General features: G+C 39.5%; 1 protein-coding gene across 1 annotated transcript; it reads left to right on the top strand.

Moving 5' to 3' along the window:
• Positions 1-289: 289 nt before the first annotated feature.
• Positions 290-14,100, top strand: LOC4348013 (uncharacterized). The gene is made up of 13 exons (XM_066304898.1): positions 290-311; positions 1,781-2,718; positions 3,564-3,719; positions 3,822-4,050; positions 8,536-8,690; positions 8,793-8,987; positions 9,302-9,383; positions 10,133-10,175; positions 10,515-10,557; positions 10,610-10,674; positions 11,540-12,449; positions 13,339-13,500; positions 13,604-14,100. Exons 1-13 carry the CDS (start codon positions 290-292, stop codon positions 13,838-13,840), a joined length of 3,237 nt encoding a protein of 1,078 aa, XP_066160995.1. The 3' UTR covers positions 13,841-14,100.
• Positions 14,101-16,031: the final 1,931 nt, after the last annotated feature.

Below are 16,031 nucleotides of genomic sequence, written 5' to 3'. Positions count from 1 at the left end.
GTCGCCAGGAGATCTCGTCGAATACATCGACTACGATCTCGTCGGTATCGTCAATCCTGTCTATTTCCATTGTAATATGTGGTTTTCTATCATCAATCTCATATAAACTGGAGTAAGGTAATTATCTGATAAGGGACCCAAACCAGTATAATCCTTGTCTTTTGTCTGTTTGATGTCGTATTACGTAGATCCTCGTTCCAATGTACTCCAATACCCTAATCATCCGGTCTACGAGTATCACTTGTCGACACATGTTTTGAGTACTCTGTAGCCTTCTATGCTTCCTGACATGATGTTACAATCTGATTTTGGTAAGGTAGGAACTTCTGGCTGTGTTTAGTTCCCTTCAAACTTTCAACTTTTCCATCACATCAAATGTTTGGACATATATATGGAGTATTAAATGTGGACGAAAAAAAACTAATTACACAGTTTGTATGTAAATTGCGAGATGAATCTTTTTGAGCCTAATTACGCTATGATTTGACAATGTTGTGCTACAGTAAATATTTACTAATAACGGATTAATTAGACTTAATAGATTCGTCTTGCAGTTTACAGGCGGAATCTGTAATTTGTTTTGTTATTAGTTCACGTTTAATACTTCAAATATGTGTCCGTATACGTTAAATTTTTTTTTTGCCAAAATAACTAAACAAGGCCTCAGTATCTTATCACCTTTTACATGTAGTTCTGCATGTATTTTAGTTCCTGATTTTTTTTTCTCCATGTAAGCACGTTATTTTCCGTACTTTTTCCTGAGAGCAAGGAAACACATGAACACAGCGCAATTGACATGTGAAAAATAGAAAAAGGCTTCCCTTGCCTACTTCCTTTCGGAAAATGGATGTAAATTACAGCTGTTTCTTTGCAAAAGCGATCCGAAACTCTGCAAATCCCTGTGAACGTTATCGTGTCTCTTGTTCCTCTTAATCAAACTATCTCTCCTTTTATCATCACATAAAAGGTTTCTTGCCCCTGTTCTGGAAATTGGAATGTAATTATGATTTTACCTCTTCTTTTAATGAAGGTTTGTGATTTTGCTACTTTCCTTTTTCAACCGAAGCTCTGTTTGCCCTTGGTAACACATGGGAGACATTAAATAAAAAAAATATGTCCATGCATGGGACATCAAACATTTGGGGATTAATTTAAGTTAAACAATTAATTTAATGCTCCATACATATGTAAAACAATTAATTTAAGTCAAACACATGGGACACATTAATTGTTGACTTAAATTAATCCCCAAAGCTGATTTGTTCCGTGAACAACACAGAATATCTCCAAGAATTATCAAATTTCACCCCTCCCTAGATAGCAGTAGGACTTTATTGAAGTTTGTTTCTGTTGCGAAAATTTATAAATTACTAACTCGCAAAAAGGAAATAAAAACTTGAAGAAAATTATTTCTCTTCCCGCCCTAGATTAGGCCTGAGCCCAGTAGCTAGCAGGCCTTATCTGGGCCGTCCATATCAAGCCCAAAAGTTTTCTTCACCACGCAGCCCAGAGTAAGACGTCCCCACGATTGATTGAGTCGTCATCGCGGCGCGACATCTCCTTGAGGCGGCATCTCTGACCCTGCCTCGCGCGCGCGCGCTACTTCCAATTCGCCATCGCCACCCGAGGTATGATTCTTCTTCCTCCCGCCTCCCTCCTCTCCTTGTTGCTTCTTCGCCCCTCGATCGACGAGCTAGATTCCTGCGCGGCCATTCTCAAACCCTGCTGCTCCCATTCGAGCTGAGGACTAAAATACACTGCTGTGCTGATTTTTTTTTAGCTTTCCTGCTTTCTGCACCGTCCACGCCCACCACCTGTTCGACGAAACGCTGCTGCGCGTCCTGGGCCACCACAGCGACGGCCGACGGGCTGATCATGGAACCGCAGCAAGTACCCATCAATGACAGGCTCAGCAACCTCTCCAATGATCTCATCTGCCGGATCATCTCCAACCTGGACTCGCGCCAGGCCGTGCAGACATCCCTGCTGTCAAGGCGATGGCGCAACCTCTGGTGCTCACTGACCAGCATAAAAGTTGACTTCTGCGAGTTCGACGGAGAGACCGACTCATGGGAAGGGGACCAGGCGCGGTTCAGGAAGTTCGTCAACAATCTGCTGCTGCGCCGTGACCCCGTCCCCGTGCTAGACAAGTTCTGCCTCAGATCCTACATACCGCACGGTGCCAATGATCAGGAAGCCTCGGCAGACGCTAACCTGTGGATCAGCCATGCGTTACAGTTGAAAGCCCCAGTAGTGGAGGTTGACCAAGATATCCAAACACGGGACACGTTGGAGCTTGGTGGTCATGCCGTATTTGCCTCACAGTACTTAACAAGATTGGTCCTCTCTGCAGTTTCCTTTACCCAAGGTTTCTTCAAGCAACTCGAGATTGGTTGTTCGAAGTTGGAACATCTTTCCATATATGACAGCATCATTTGCGTCGATATATCTTCCAAAACACTGAAGGTCTTGATCATTGATAACTCTGAGTTCTCTTATGACTACAATACTTCCATTTCTACTCCGAGCGCCACTTCTCTGACCTTGATTGATCTTGGAGGCCGTCTACCTTTACTAAAAGACATGGGATCACTCGTGTCTGCTTCAGTTTATCTTACCCGTGAGGCCATTCCTTTGGATACTGCTATCAATATTGATCAGTGGTTCATGGGCCTGTCGGGTGTAAGACACCTTGCCTTGGATTTTCCAGTGGAAGTGGTATGTATCCTGATCAGATATATTTACCTTTTCTTGGTATGTGGATGCATCTTTAGATATGTATCAGTATGAAAAATTTAGAAGTTTGTTGTATCTCCTTGGCACTTCACACTTAAACTAGATAAGCTATTCTTTCCTGCAAAACGAAGTTTTGAATAATTGATTCTTTTGTCATGATGTATTGAAATGATGATGAATTCTGTCATGGACCAACCTGATGCAATCTATTTCTAGTACTCGTTCATTTACAGATTCATCAACCTGTTGATCTGACTTATCTTTAATAGGCAGTTCGATTTGAGACAGCATGCACCTGGAGCATTTTCCATTCATTCAGAACTACATGTTCTGATGTGATTGCGATACATTGTTGATTAGTTAATTTACATGGGAACTAGTCTGTAAAAGTCAAAAACTCAAAATATAGAAAATGTTGTAGCGATTCTTCAAAGTATCAAGGGCACATTTGATATGGATGAAAATGTGGATGAAGCCATTGTGTTTCACTAGTATAACCACCTAACTTGCATGGAAATCTTTATGGCGATTAATTCTCATATGATCCAGGTTATGCACTCCAATTGAATAAATCAAGCACAACATTCTTCAATATTTACTTTTTGTTTATATTGTGTTTCTATCCTGGTATTTTAGCATCCACTGTCTTGGAGCTACTGCTATACTTGAAAGTTTTGCAGTAACCACTCAATCAGTGTGCTTATCGCATAGTTTTAGTGCCCCTTTTTTTCTGGCCATGCTTGGGTGAATCAGGAAAAGTTTTTTTTGTAGTATGACATGGGTTATTGGGTTTTGTGTAGTCTCCTGATGATTTATATCTGGTGTAGATAAAAATCAAAGACAATATGCAATGGTGTCCGAAATTCAACAATCTTGTAAACCTGACGCTGGGTCGATGGTGTCTGGACTCAAAGTTGTATGCATTAACTGTCTTCCTTCAGAACTCACCGAAACTGGAGAAGCTGAGACTAGAGATTGATGAGGTACAAGATTTTTGCACCCATACACTGAAATGTTAATTACATGAAAGTTTTTGCACGTGCCTATGTGCTATCGGTACAAAACTTACTGTTTCCCTGCTATAGGGTTATACTGCTAAAGATATCAAAGGCGAGCTTAAAGAAAGATCATTTACATGTGAGCACCTTAAGATTGTCGAGGTCGACTGCGTGGAGGATGATCCCCTGGAAGTCGAATGCTTGGAGGATGAGCCGGATCCCCTGGTCAACCGTGTGAAGAAATTCTTTCGCAATAGTGGCATGACCTCTATTCAGATTAATATCACACACTTGGACTACCACCTGCCTTACGAATGTGAGATTTTCAGAGAGGATCACAAGCGTCCAAGGATCAGGCAGTAACTTGCATTGTCAAATTGTCATCATTCAATCACTGTTTTGTGGAGGCATGGGGCTAGACTTTCATCAACTTTCATCCAGCCGAGTTTGAGGGCACGTAGAAATGTTTACTGCTCTATTTTCTGATGCAATTACTTGAGGACAAACAATTGTGTCAGTTGCATGAAAGGCCTGCCTTCTTGCACTGCCGGCGATATATGCTTGTCCCGACAGATTACTTGTTTGTTTGGAAAATTTTGCTGCAAAGATCTTGATCATTAGTCGTTGGCACTTGTGTTGATGCTCCATGCACCGAGTGAACTTTGTGTTACATGTTTGAGTACCCTGCAGCCTTGTATGATCCTGGCGTGTTGTTAGAATTGCATGACCTTTCACTTCTCGTTGCTATCAATCCGATTCCGACGGTTTCTGGTATGGTGTGAAGTAGGGGACATCAGTATTTGTCAGCTTTGACATGTTCTTCTGCATGTATTTTCATTTCAGATTCTTTTCTGCATGTACCGAGAAAAAGAATGTGTATTCTCTTCTTGTACTATCTCAGTTTTCCGCGCGCACTCCCTAAACTGCTAACACTGTGCTAACACTCTGTGTTTCTATAAGAAAATGTTATATGAACGTTGATTTAAAAAAATCATAATCTATTTTTTTATTTTCTTAGCCAATACTTATTTAATCATATGCTAACATATCGCTCCGTTTTACGTGCTAGAGAGAGAGAGAGAGAGGGGGGGTTCCAACCCTGTCAAAAGAACACAGCCTAAAGTACCTATGCTCATTTTAACTCTATTTCAAAGCATATACCTTTTCATTTCTAAATTATTTTAAAAGGTCAAAACTATTATTTTCTATATAATTTAGCAGGGGCCCTTTTTTTTCTAAAATAATACTCCTTCCATTTCATATTATAAGTCGCTTTAATTTTTTTCTAGTCAACCTTCTTTATATTTGATTAAATTTGTAAAAAAAAATTAGCAACATCTATAACACCACATTAGTTTCATTAGATATAACACTAAATATATTTTGATAATATGTTTGTTTTGTATTAAAAATATTTCTATTCTTTTCTATAAACTCGAACAAACTTAAAAAGAAATTTGACTAGAAAAAAGTTAAAATCTATTGTATTATTAAAAACAGTTTTGAAAGGAGGCACCACGTCCGCTGTAGAGGCTAGAAATTCCCACATTAATCAAAGAAAAAGAAAAATATTTGAAACGTCAGATCATGGAGGGTTCAGATTATAACAGTGGAGATTGATTATATGTAATAAATAAAAACGAATAACTTTGGACTCCGGTTAGGAGTCGGACACCGAGCCAACACAAGGCTGAAGTTCTTTTCGAACTCCAAACCGTGCTATGCCAAGCAACAGGACAGGACACGTTCTCAGATTTTTTTTTCTAAAGATATAAAGATATATAACTAGCAGAAATCAATACCGGCTAATCCTATTCACTAATTACAAAAAATTCTTAATGACCAGCATATGCTTTTTTTAAGGACCAGCACATGCTAATTTTTAAAATATACGTGCGAGTTATAAAGATGGGTTCGCTTTCAAGTTTCTAACCTTAAATACTACAAAGCACCTTTTGCATAGTCAAAGAAATCAAATGTACATATCAAAATTTATGCAAACAAATACTTCCCCAGTTTTTTTTTACAAAGTGTCATATAAAAAAATAAAGTATTAAGAAAACTTTGAAAGGAGGCATCACATTCACTCTAGAAGCTAGATATTCACACATTACTCAGAGAAAAAGAAACATGTCAAATAGAAATACGATTTAGGATAACTCAAATTCAAAATAAAAAATAAAAAAATTTGAAATTCCAAATGAACATAAAAATACCATTAAAATACAAAACAAAATATAATAAAAAAAATAAGTAAAGACTACAGACCAAGAAGTGTACAAGCAAAACATAATCTATACATATCCAAAATTAAGAGTAGCTAAAATTCAAAATAAAAAAATAAATTCCAAAATTGTTTTTAAATACTAATTCTAAATAAACTTAAATTATTTTAATAAAGTAGGAAGTCTATTTGGAAATAATTGAAATTTGGAATAAAATATATTAAGAAAACAAAATTTTGTGTTGCGATTGATATATGGGCCCTAAAAGAAAACAACAATGCTCACTTTGCATATCTAGAAATTATACCACATTAGTTGAAGAAAATAGAAAAGGCTACATTGTATGGTGAAATTAGATTATAAGATTATAGACTAACAAAAATAAATAAATGAAGATTTTGAGAAGAATTGCACTCTTTTTTTTTATCTAAACAAGAGGTACAGATGTGTTCTATTTTCATTACCAAAATGGCAAAATCTAGGATTGACAATTAAAGAAAGACACACCGGGCTTTAGAAAAACTTTTCATAAATTAGTCCTACCGAGGCTACGGGAGTGTGAGCTGCTCAAGTGGCGAATAGTAGGACTATGAGAGGATGACCCAATGGATAGAGAATGAGTAAGTGTTAACAGTGAAATTTGGTAATCGGCAAAGACGTCATCGGCTTAGAATCATTATCGGCTGCAGCATCTCGCAATCAGCCGATAGGAGTTATCAAGTCATAAATAGTCGGATTCCTGCTATATTCGGTTAACGAAATCAATCTACTAAAGGAGGCTTATCCCTAAGTGACCGAGTTTAAAGAGGATGCGGCATGGCAGTTTATCTATTAATTAGGAATAGTTTGTTAGTTTCCTTTTATCTTTAGGAAAGTGTGTTTAGTGTCCGATAAGGACTTTATATTTTCCTTTTATCTTTAGGTTAGTTTCTTTCTTGTCCGACAAGGACTTGTATCAACCCATGGGTATAAATATGTACACCCGGGGTCTATGTAATCTATCTCTACGATCAATACAATTCGGCGCATCGCCACCCTTTTTACTTCTACTTTTGTTTTTTACGTTCCGGCGAACTTGGCACCCGACGCGAGGCTGCATCGTCTTCGATCTCCGGCGAAGGGATAAGTCCAATGTTCCGTCGGCCTAGGCAATTATCTCATCTACATCGGCGTCGTTCAAGGCTGCATCAGTACATTCGACCTCTTGGATTGCTCTGGTTTGGATGATATATTTGCCTACCTATTTATCATATGTCTCTATTAATCTAGTCTTAGCATATCAATTTAGCTCTATCAGCTGCTTCTCGTTTTAGGGTTTCTGCCGATATCGGCTAAATCGCATTGCTAGATTAGATTAGCTCAGACATCTACCACCCTAAAAATCGGTCAACGGCTTGATTATCTAGATATTGTATTTCTTTTCATACTTAGTGCTGCATCAGTTAAGTTTGATATATTAAGTCGTGCTTAGAACCATAATCTCTAGCATGCTTCTTGATTGCCAATAAGGGTTTCATCGGGGTTTTAGCCGGTCAGTTATCTGGATGTTGCATCGGCTCATAAGGATTGCACATACATATAAGTTGGATTTCGCCGATGACAACAAAGGTTCCACTGTTTAATCTAATCTTGTGGATTTCATGACATCGGAACTCCAGCCGATGTGTGCTTTAACCTTCGGATCGATGCTTATTTATCATATCATTGCTAGCCGATTGGTTTATACTAGATTATATTGTTATTTTATTGCATCATCATCAGCCGATTGCCTTTATATCATTATCTACATTGGACATATAGCCGATTGCTTAAACCCTATCGCTATCGGCTGGTATCGGCATCGGCTATTATTGGCTACCGGCTGGAACTACTCCATCGGCTTGTCAGCCGATTGGCTGTTTTGATCTGCTGTTTACATATCTTGTCAGTCAACGGCTTGATTGTCTAGATATTATGTTTCTTTTCATACTTAGTGCTGCATCAGTTAAGTTTGAGCACTAAGTATGAAAAGAAACATAATATCTAGACAATCATGCTGTTGACTGATTTTTAGGGTGGTAGATGTCTGAGCTAATCTAATCTAGCAACAGGATTTAGTCGATATCGGCAGAAACCCTAAAACGAGAAGCAGCCGATAGAGCTAAATTGATATGCTAAGACTAGATTAATAGAGACATATGATAAATAGGTAGGCAAATATATCATCCAAACCAGAGCAATCCAAGAGGTCGAATGTACTGATGTAGCCTTGAACGACGCCGATGTAGATGAGACAATTGCCTGGGCCGACGGAACATTGGACTTATCCTTTCGCCGGAGATCGATCGAAGACGATGCAGCCCCGCGTCGGGTGCCAAGTTCCGCCGTAGTAGAAGTAAAAAGGGTTGCGATGCGCCGAATTGTATTGATCGTAGAGATAGATTACATAGACCCCGGGTGTACATATTTATACCCATGGGTTGATACAAGTCCTTATTTTGTTATTTTTGGGCATGCTTTGGGTGAATCAGGATAACTTTTGTGTAGTATATGGCATGGGTTTTGTGTATCCTCCTGATCATTTATACCTGGTGCAGATAATATTGAAGACAATATGCAATGGTGTTCGAAACTCAACAATCTTGTAAACCTGACGCTGGGTCGATGGTGCCTGGACTCAAAGTTGTATGCATTAACTGTCTTCCTTCAGAACTCACCGAAACTGGAGAAGCTGAGGCTAGAAATCGATGAGGTACAAGATTTTTCCACTTGTATCCTGAAATGTTAATTACATGAAAGTTTTTGCACGTGCATATGTGTTATAGATATAAAACTTACTGTTTCCCCGCTATAGGGGTATACTGCTGAAAAAATCACATGCGAGCTTCAAGAAAGATCATTTACATGTGAGCACCTTAAGATTGTCGAGGTCGCATGCGTGGAGGATGATCCCCTGGAAGTCACATGCTTGGAGGATGATGATGATGATGATCCCTTGGTCGATCGTGTGGAGAAATTCTTTCGCGATAGTGGCATGACCTCTCTTGAGGTTAATATCACACACTTTGACTACCACCAGCCTTACGAATGTGATATTTTCAGAGAGGATCACAAGCGTCCAAGGATCAGGCAATAACTGTTTTGTGGGGGTGGAGATGCATCGATTTCGTCCAGCCGGATTTGGAGGCACATTGATATGCTTACTGCTCTTCTTGCACTGCCGGCGATTGATGCTTGTTTTGACAGATTGGATGTATTACTTGTTTGGAAATTTTTGCACTGATACAGAGTGGATCACTTGTTTGTTTGGAAAATTTTGCCGCAAATACCTTGATTACTGTTTGTTAATTGTTACATTTTTAGTACCCTGCAGCCTTTTATGATTCCTGGCGCGTGTTGTCAGAATTTCAAGACCTGCTTTCACTTCTGATTGCATTTGATTTTGGTATGTTAGGAAGTAGGGACTTCAGTATTTGTTAGCTTTGACATGTTCTTGTGCATGTGTTTTTGTTCTGCACATTATTTTCATATCTTTTGAGAAGCAAGGAAAGGAAGTAATACGGAACAATTATACATATGCGAATGTGCTTTCAATTGTATTTAGTAAGGTCACAGGGTTGCCGCTGGCCTCTTCCCTTTAAACGTACTCCCTCCATCTTAAAAAAAAGACAAACCCTGGGTTTGAATCTGGACATGGGTTTGTCTTTTTTTTAAGACGAAGGGAGTATGTTTGTGCGCATTTTGTGGGTGGTATGCGTGCATTGAGATGTGTATGTATATGTGTCTTTGTGTAATAAAAAAATGAGAAAAAGTTAAAAAAAACTACCATTTCCTATTAACACATCCTTCCTTAATATAAGACCTCTGTTTCAGGTTATAAGACTTTCTAGCATTGCTCATATTCATATAGATGTTAATGAATTTAGACATACATATATGTCTAGATTCATTAATATATATATATATATATATATATATATATATATATATATATATATATATATATATATATATATATATATATATATATATATATATATATATGAATGTGGACAATGCTAGAAAGTCTTATAATATGAAACGGAGGAAGTAGCAACCTAATACCGTATGTAACACATTTTAGTATATTCAGATTTGTAGTATTAGGATGCGATGGATGAATGGTATACTTAGTATGGAATGGATATGTATAAGGGGAAGAGGCCACCCGTTTACAATGCGAAATGGTTGTCAAAAAGTAAGTTTGAATTCCCCTCTTTTTAGAAAGTCTTATAATATGAAACAGAGAAAGTAGCAACCTAATACCGTATGTAACACATTCTAGTATATTCAGATTTGTAGTATTAGGATGCGATGGATGAATGGTATACTTAGTATGAAATGGATATGTATAAAGGGAAAAATGGTTGTTCAAAGGGTAAGTTTGAATTCCCCTCTTTTTAGAAAGTCTTATAATATGAAACGGATGAAGTAGCAACCTAATACCGTATGCAACACATTCTAGTATATTCAAATTTGTAATATTAGGATGCGATGGATGAATGGTATACTTAGTATGGAATGGATATGTATAAAGGGAAGAGGCCACCCTTTTACAATGCGAAATGGTTGTCCAAAGGGTAAGTTTGAATTCCCCTCTTTTTGATTCGATTGGATGAATGGTATACTTAGTATGGAATGGATATGTATAAAGGGAAGAGGCCACCCTTTTACAATGCGAAATGGTTGTCCAAATGGTAAGTTTGTATTCCCCTCTTTTTGATTCGATTGGGATGCATAGTTTGTTGATTCTATTGGGTTCGTTTTTTACTGTAATTGTCGTTGCACTGTAGGATGGATCCGAACTCTACTAATAACTCAATCTGAACTCAGAACCTTGGGGTGTTACTCAGGTCACTGTAACCACTAGGCTACATGCCCTTTCACAACTGGGTTGTATACAAGAATACAATATGCTTGATAGATCCAATGAATGGTTTCGATGATGAAACCAAATGTGGTAGTACACAGGAGATGGCAGTGACTTTCTGGGACAAGAGAGTGTGTAGGGATGTTGAGATTTCTTTTGATGTTGTTTTACTATAAGCTTTTAATTAATACACTAAAATAATTAGTGCAATGTCCGTTCACAAATTACGAGGTTTATAAAGTGTTTTCCTTCAAAACTCGCTTCTTGTGATGTCCTATAGTTAAAACCACGAAATCATGATACGCTATAGAAAAAAAATATAGGGTTAGTTGGATCCATGCCCTTATAGACAAACTAAAAGAGATAAAAGGAGAGTAACAAGCACAAACTATCTCAACAAAGCTATGGCTAAGAGAAGCTCAACAAACCCACGATTCATCACGGCTTCTTGATTCTTGGGTTTTTCCCTTTCCGCAGCTTTCCGCGCACGCCACCTGTTCGACGGAACGCCCTTGTGATCCCTAGCGTGCCACCGCCGCTGGCGATCGAGGTAATGCTCCTTCCTCCTCCCGCTGCTCTCCCTCTTCTTGCTGTTGCTTCTTCAACCTTCGATCGATGGGCTTTTCCTGCACGTCGGCCATTATCAGATCAGTGGAGGACTCGTGCGCGCGGCTGATTCTTGATTTTTGCAGCTCTCTGCACCATCCACGCCCACCACCTGTTCGACGAAACGCCTCAGCGCCTCTTGGGTCACCGGGTTGGCTCATGGAACCGGAGAAAGCACCCGGCAGAGGCAGGCTCATGCTCAGCGACCTCCCCGACGACCTCATCCGCCGCATCATGTCCTTCCTCTACGCGCGCCAAGCCGTGCGGACGTGCGTGCTGTCCCGGCGCTGGCGCGACCTCTGGCGCTCCCTCACCCGCATCAACGCCGACTTCTGCGAGTTCAAGGGGGACACCAGGACATGGGTGGGGGACAAGGCGCGGTTCGAGAAGTTCCTCAACGCTCTACTGTTGCGCCGTGACCCCGTCCTATTGGTGGACAAGTTCTGGCTCAGATGCCCCAGCTGCAGCTTCGGGGTTTACTCATTAGATGCTAACCTGTGGATCAGCCATGTGTTACAGTTGCAAGCCCCGGTTCTGGATGTTCGCGCAGTGGGCATCAGCCGTCTCAATCAGGCAGTATTTACCTCCCAGTACTTGAGAAGATTGGCCCTCTCCTCGGTTGTTTTGTCCAAAGGTTTCTTCAATCAACTCAAGATGCGCTGCCCGGAATTGGAATGTCTCTTCTTGCGAGACTGCCATATTCACGATCATCACATCTCCTCCCAGACACTGAAGATCCTCACAATCAATATCTCTGATTTCAGTTTCGTTGACAAGTACGATTGCTGCATTTCCACTCCGAGCGTCACTGCTCTGACATTGTTTGGTCCGAAAGGGCGGGTACCTTTGCTACAGGACATGGCATCACTAGTGTCTGCTTCAGTTTATCTTGCCAATGATTTCAGTAATTTTGGTACTGCTGGTGATGTCCATCGGTTGCTCACAAGCTTATCTGGTGTCAAATATTTGGCCTTGGATTTTGATGGGGTAAATGAGGTATGTATCCTGTCACCCTTTTCTTAGTATGTCGAATTGTCAATGCATCTTCAGATCGTACGAAAAAACAAGAAGCATAGTGTGTCTTCTTGACACTTCACAATTGAACTATATTAGCTATTCTTTCCTGCAAAGCTAAGTGTTGTACTTAATCGGTACTTTTGACGTGATGTATCAATAGAACAATTGATGGTGTCTAGGATTAAATTGCAATCTATTTCGTGTACTCAGTTCATTTACAGATTCATCAACCTGTTGAACTGACTTATCTTTGTGCAAGGTTTGATTTCAGACAGCAACTGGATCATTTACATTTCATTCACATCTACATGTTCTGATGTTCAGATTAATTAACTTACATGAAGCTAGTACATACATAATTGAGAACTAAATGACAAAAGTCAGAAAATGCTTCAGAATTGTTCAAAGGCTTACTCTCATTGCCACTTGTCACAATAGATTGACATTGTATTTTCAATTTGTAGATACCTAATTTTGCACGGGATACGTCGTCGTAATTAATTACCATATGATCCAGCTTATGTATTCCTATTGAATAAAGCAAGTATACCCTTGTTTCATGTGGATTTCCATTAGAACGGTTTATGTTTCTGTCAAGGTCTTTTAACATCTAGTGTCTTGGAGCTATAGCAATACCTGAAAGATTCTGGCAACCACTCAATCTGAGTAGTTGTCACACAATTGTTGTTGCAAATGATCAGGTGTCTTGTTGTTACTTGTTACCGGCGTGTGCTGGTTTACTTGGCTCCTGACTGCCTTGTCTTCGTTCAACCCAGCTAATTTTTGGCTTGTTTGGGTGAATAAGGAAAAGTTTTATATAATATGGCATGTGTTTTTTCTAGCTCCTGATCATTTGAACCTGGTGCAGGTGCAGATAACAAATGAAAACAATATACAATGGTGTCCAGAATTCATTGATCTTGTAAGCCTGACTCTGGGTTCGTGGTGTCTGGAGTCAAACTTCTATGGACTGACTGTCTTCCTTCAGAACTCACCGAAACTGGAGAAGCTGACATTGAAACTCAATAAAGTACAAGTCTTTCTCTGCATGTATACTGAAACCTTGATTACATAAATGCTTTTGCATGTGCATATATTTATCGGCATAAAACTTGCTGTTTTCCTTGCTATAGGTTCATACTCGAAGAATCGTTGGCAAGCTTAAAGAAAAATCATTTACTTGTGAACGCCTTAAGGTTGTTGAAGTCATATGCATTGGGGATGATCCTCTGGTGAACTGCGTGGAAGAATTCTTTTTCAACAGCGGCATGACCTCTCTTCAGATTAGAATCAACCACCTGGACGGCTACGAGCTTTATGAACCTAGGTTATACAGAGATGAGTACAGGCGTCGACAGTACATGGGTTAATTTGCATTGTCACCATTCAATCTCTCCATTTGTAGGATGAACCTACATGCATTTCATCCAGCGAATTTAAAAGGCACATAGATATTTTTACTGCTCTTGTTTTTGGTGATATGACTTGAGGACAAACAGTTGTCTTGAGTTTTTGACGAGATGAGTAGAGGAATCAAAGGATTATGCATTAACGTCGTAACTTGCAATGCCATCATTCAATCACTCTGTTTGTAGGATGGATCAATATACATTTCGTCCATTTCATCTCATTGACACTCGGCAACGATGTCGACGTTTATATTAAATCTGCACGTCTCACCCTTCAGCTAGCGTTGTTTTTTACTTAGCGAATGATGCTCTGTCTTCAATAATTTTAAGAATTGTTCTTGTCCATCTAATACAATTTAGACAGAGAAGAAATTGCTCCCATACATGACATTCATAAATCATGGTTGTCCGATGCCAATCAGGCTCAAACTTTTTTTTTGAGGAAGACGACGGCAGGAGCTCTGCCGGAATTTGATTAAGAAAGAAAACAGAATACAAACAGATCCTTGATTACAAAAGATAAAAAAACACAGCTCAAGGAGGCTTAAACGCCCAGCTACGTAAGTCTAAGTCATGTTTCACTAAGTGAGCCACTTCTCTTTCCGAAAGGCTTTTATGATTAAAAATCCTTCTATTTCTTTCTAACCAAATATTCCACCACGTTGTGAGCAAGGCTCCTCTTGTTGCGATCTTATCAACCTTTGAAACAGTCAGATTTACCTTGGACCACCAGTTTGTAGCTCCAGCTTGCGGATTGGAGGTAGAAATTGATAAGTTTTGCCAAGCAGGAACCACCTCCCGAACAAAGTCACATTCACTGAACAAATGATTTGTGTCTTCGAACGCACTCGAGCAGAGGCAACAAATCCAATCACACGGCCAGTGTCTTATGAGAAGGTTTTGTGCTGTAAGAGTTTTTTGATGAAGAATCAACCACCCCAAAAATTTCATTTTTGGTTCAGCTGGTGCTTTCCAAATTGATTTAAAATCAATTGAGGTAAATGAGCCTTCAAATTGGTACAAGTAGGCACTCTTGTATGAGTAAACACCTGATTCAGACCAATTCCAAGTGATGTCATCTGGATTTTGATGGAGTTGAACATTCTAGATCATTCCCCCCAGATGCACTAGTTCGTTCAATTCCTCCACTCAGGCTCAAACTCCTCACATGTTTATATAAAATATTATCTAGATTCGATATTTGATAACCTGGATGGTCCAACCCCACAAGGGTCCTATTTGCATTCCATATTAATCGCTTGACAAAAATGATATATGTGGTGTGCGTGTGTATGCGCCACTGGAGATAATTTTTATATCCATAGCTACAAATTCAAAACGCATCCACAACTCATCTATCTGTGCTTCACGATTTTGCTTTTCTGTTGGCCGGGCTACGCAACTGCGCAGCACTACGGCGGGTGTTTTGGCTCCCTTCAGATGCCGATGCTGGTCACGCAAATTTTTGCATAGCAGTGCGGCGTTGCTTGTGTTGACGAGGGTGAACAACTCGACGCAGAGTGGTTGGTGCAGATGCACGGCACGACACGAGTTTGTATCTCCACCTTCGACAATCTCCACGGCACGGCACGCCTGCTTGCGAACTGCTGGTGAGTTTTATTCTCTCATAGCACCGCCGACAGATGGATTGGACGTGGGTATTTTAGGGGCTATGAGCAGATCGGAGCACGCAGCAAGTCCTGCTGCCCTCGGCAGTATGGTTTGCAACGCTTTTAGAGCATTAACAATAGAGTAATAATCTATCCTAAAATTTGATTTTGGATTTCCTAAACTGAAAATAAAAAACGATAAAACTCGAGCATCTCATTCTATTTTATAAACTGAAAATAAAAAGCGATAAAACTCGAGCATCTCATTCTATTTTATTCTTTTGGGATTTAATTTAGACTATCTCTTGAAAGCAAAAGTTTTTTTTTACTTTCTATTATTAATTTAGAAGAAAAAAAATAAATTTTGGAGATAGATTATTGCTAATTGTTGATGATGCTCTTATATAGCCAGGGATGGCAGCGGCGGCCGCGCCAGATCCTCAACGGCATCTGTTAATCCAGCGCTTAATCACGCGGCATCTCTTAATCCAGCGCTTAATCACGCGTGGCCATTTAATTAGTTTTGATCACACCCGAATATC

The sequence above is a fragment of the Oryza sativa genome, chromosome 10, assembly GCF_034140825.1.
Source record: "Oryza sativa Japonica Group chromosome 10, ASM3414082v1".
Classification (NCBI taxonomy): domain Eukaryota; kingdom Viridiplantae; phylum Streptophyta; class Magnoliopsida; order Poales; family Poaceae; genus Oryza; species Oryza sativa.
This window is presented reverse-complemented; position numbering and strand designations above follow the sequence as displayed.

What these genes read in the sequence shown, in the direction of transcription:
- LOC4348013 (XM_066304898.1), top strand. Translation starts at nt 290, where the DNA reads ATGATGTTACAATCTGATTTTG. An exon ending in TGGATTTTCCAGTGGAAGTG is followed by an intron (nt 2,719 to 3,563) that starts GTATGTATCCTG and finishes TATCTGGTGTAG; the next exon opens with ATAAAAATCAAAGACAATAT. An exon ending in TCTGATTGCATTTGATTTTG is followed by an intron (nt 9,384 to 10,132) that starts GTATGTTAGGAA and finishes GATATGTATAAG; the next exon opens with GGGAAGAGGCCACCCGTTTA.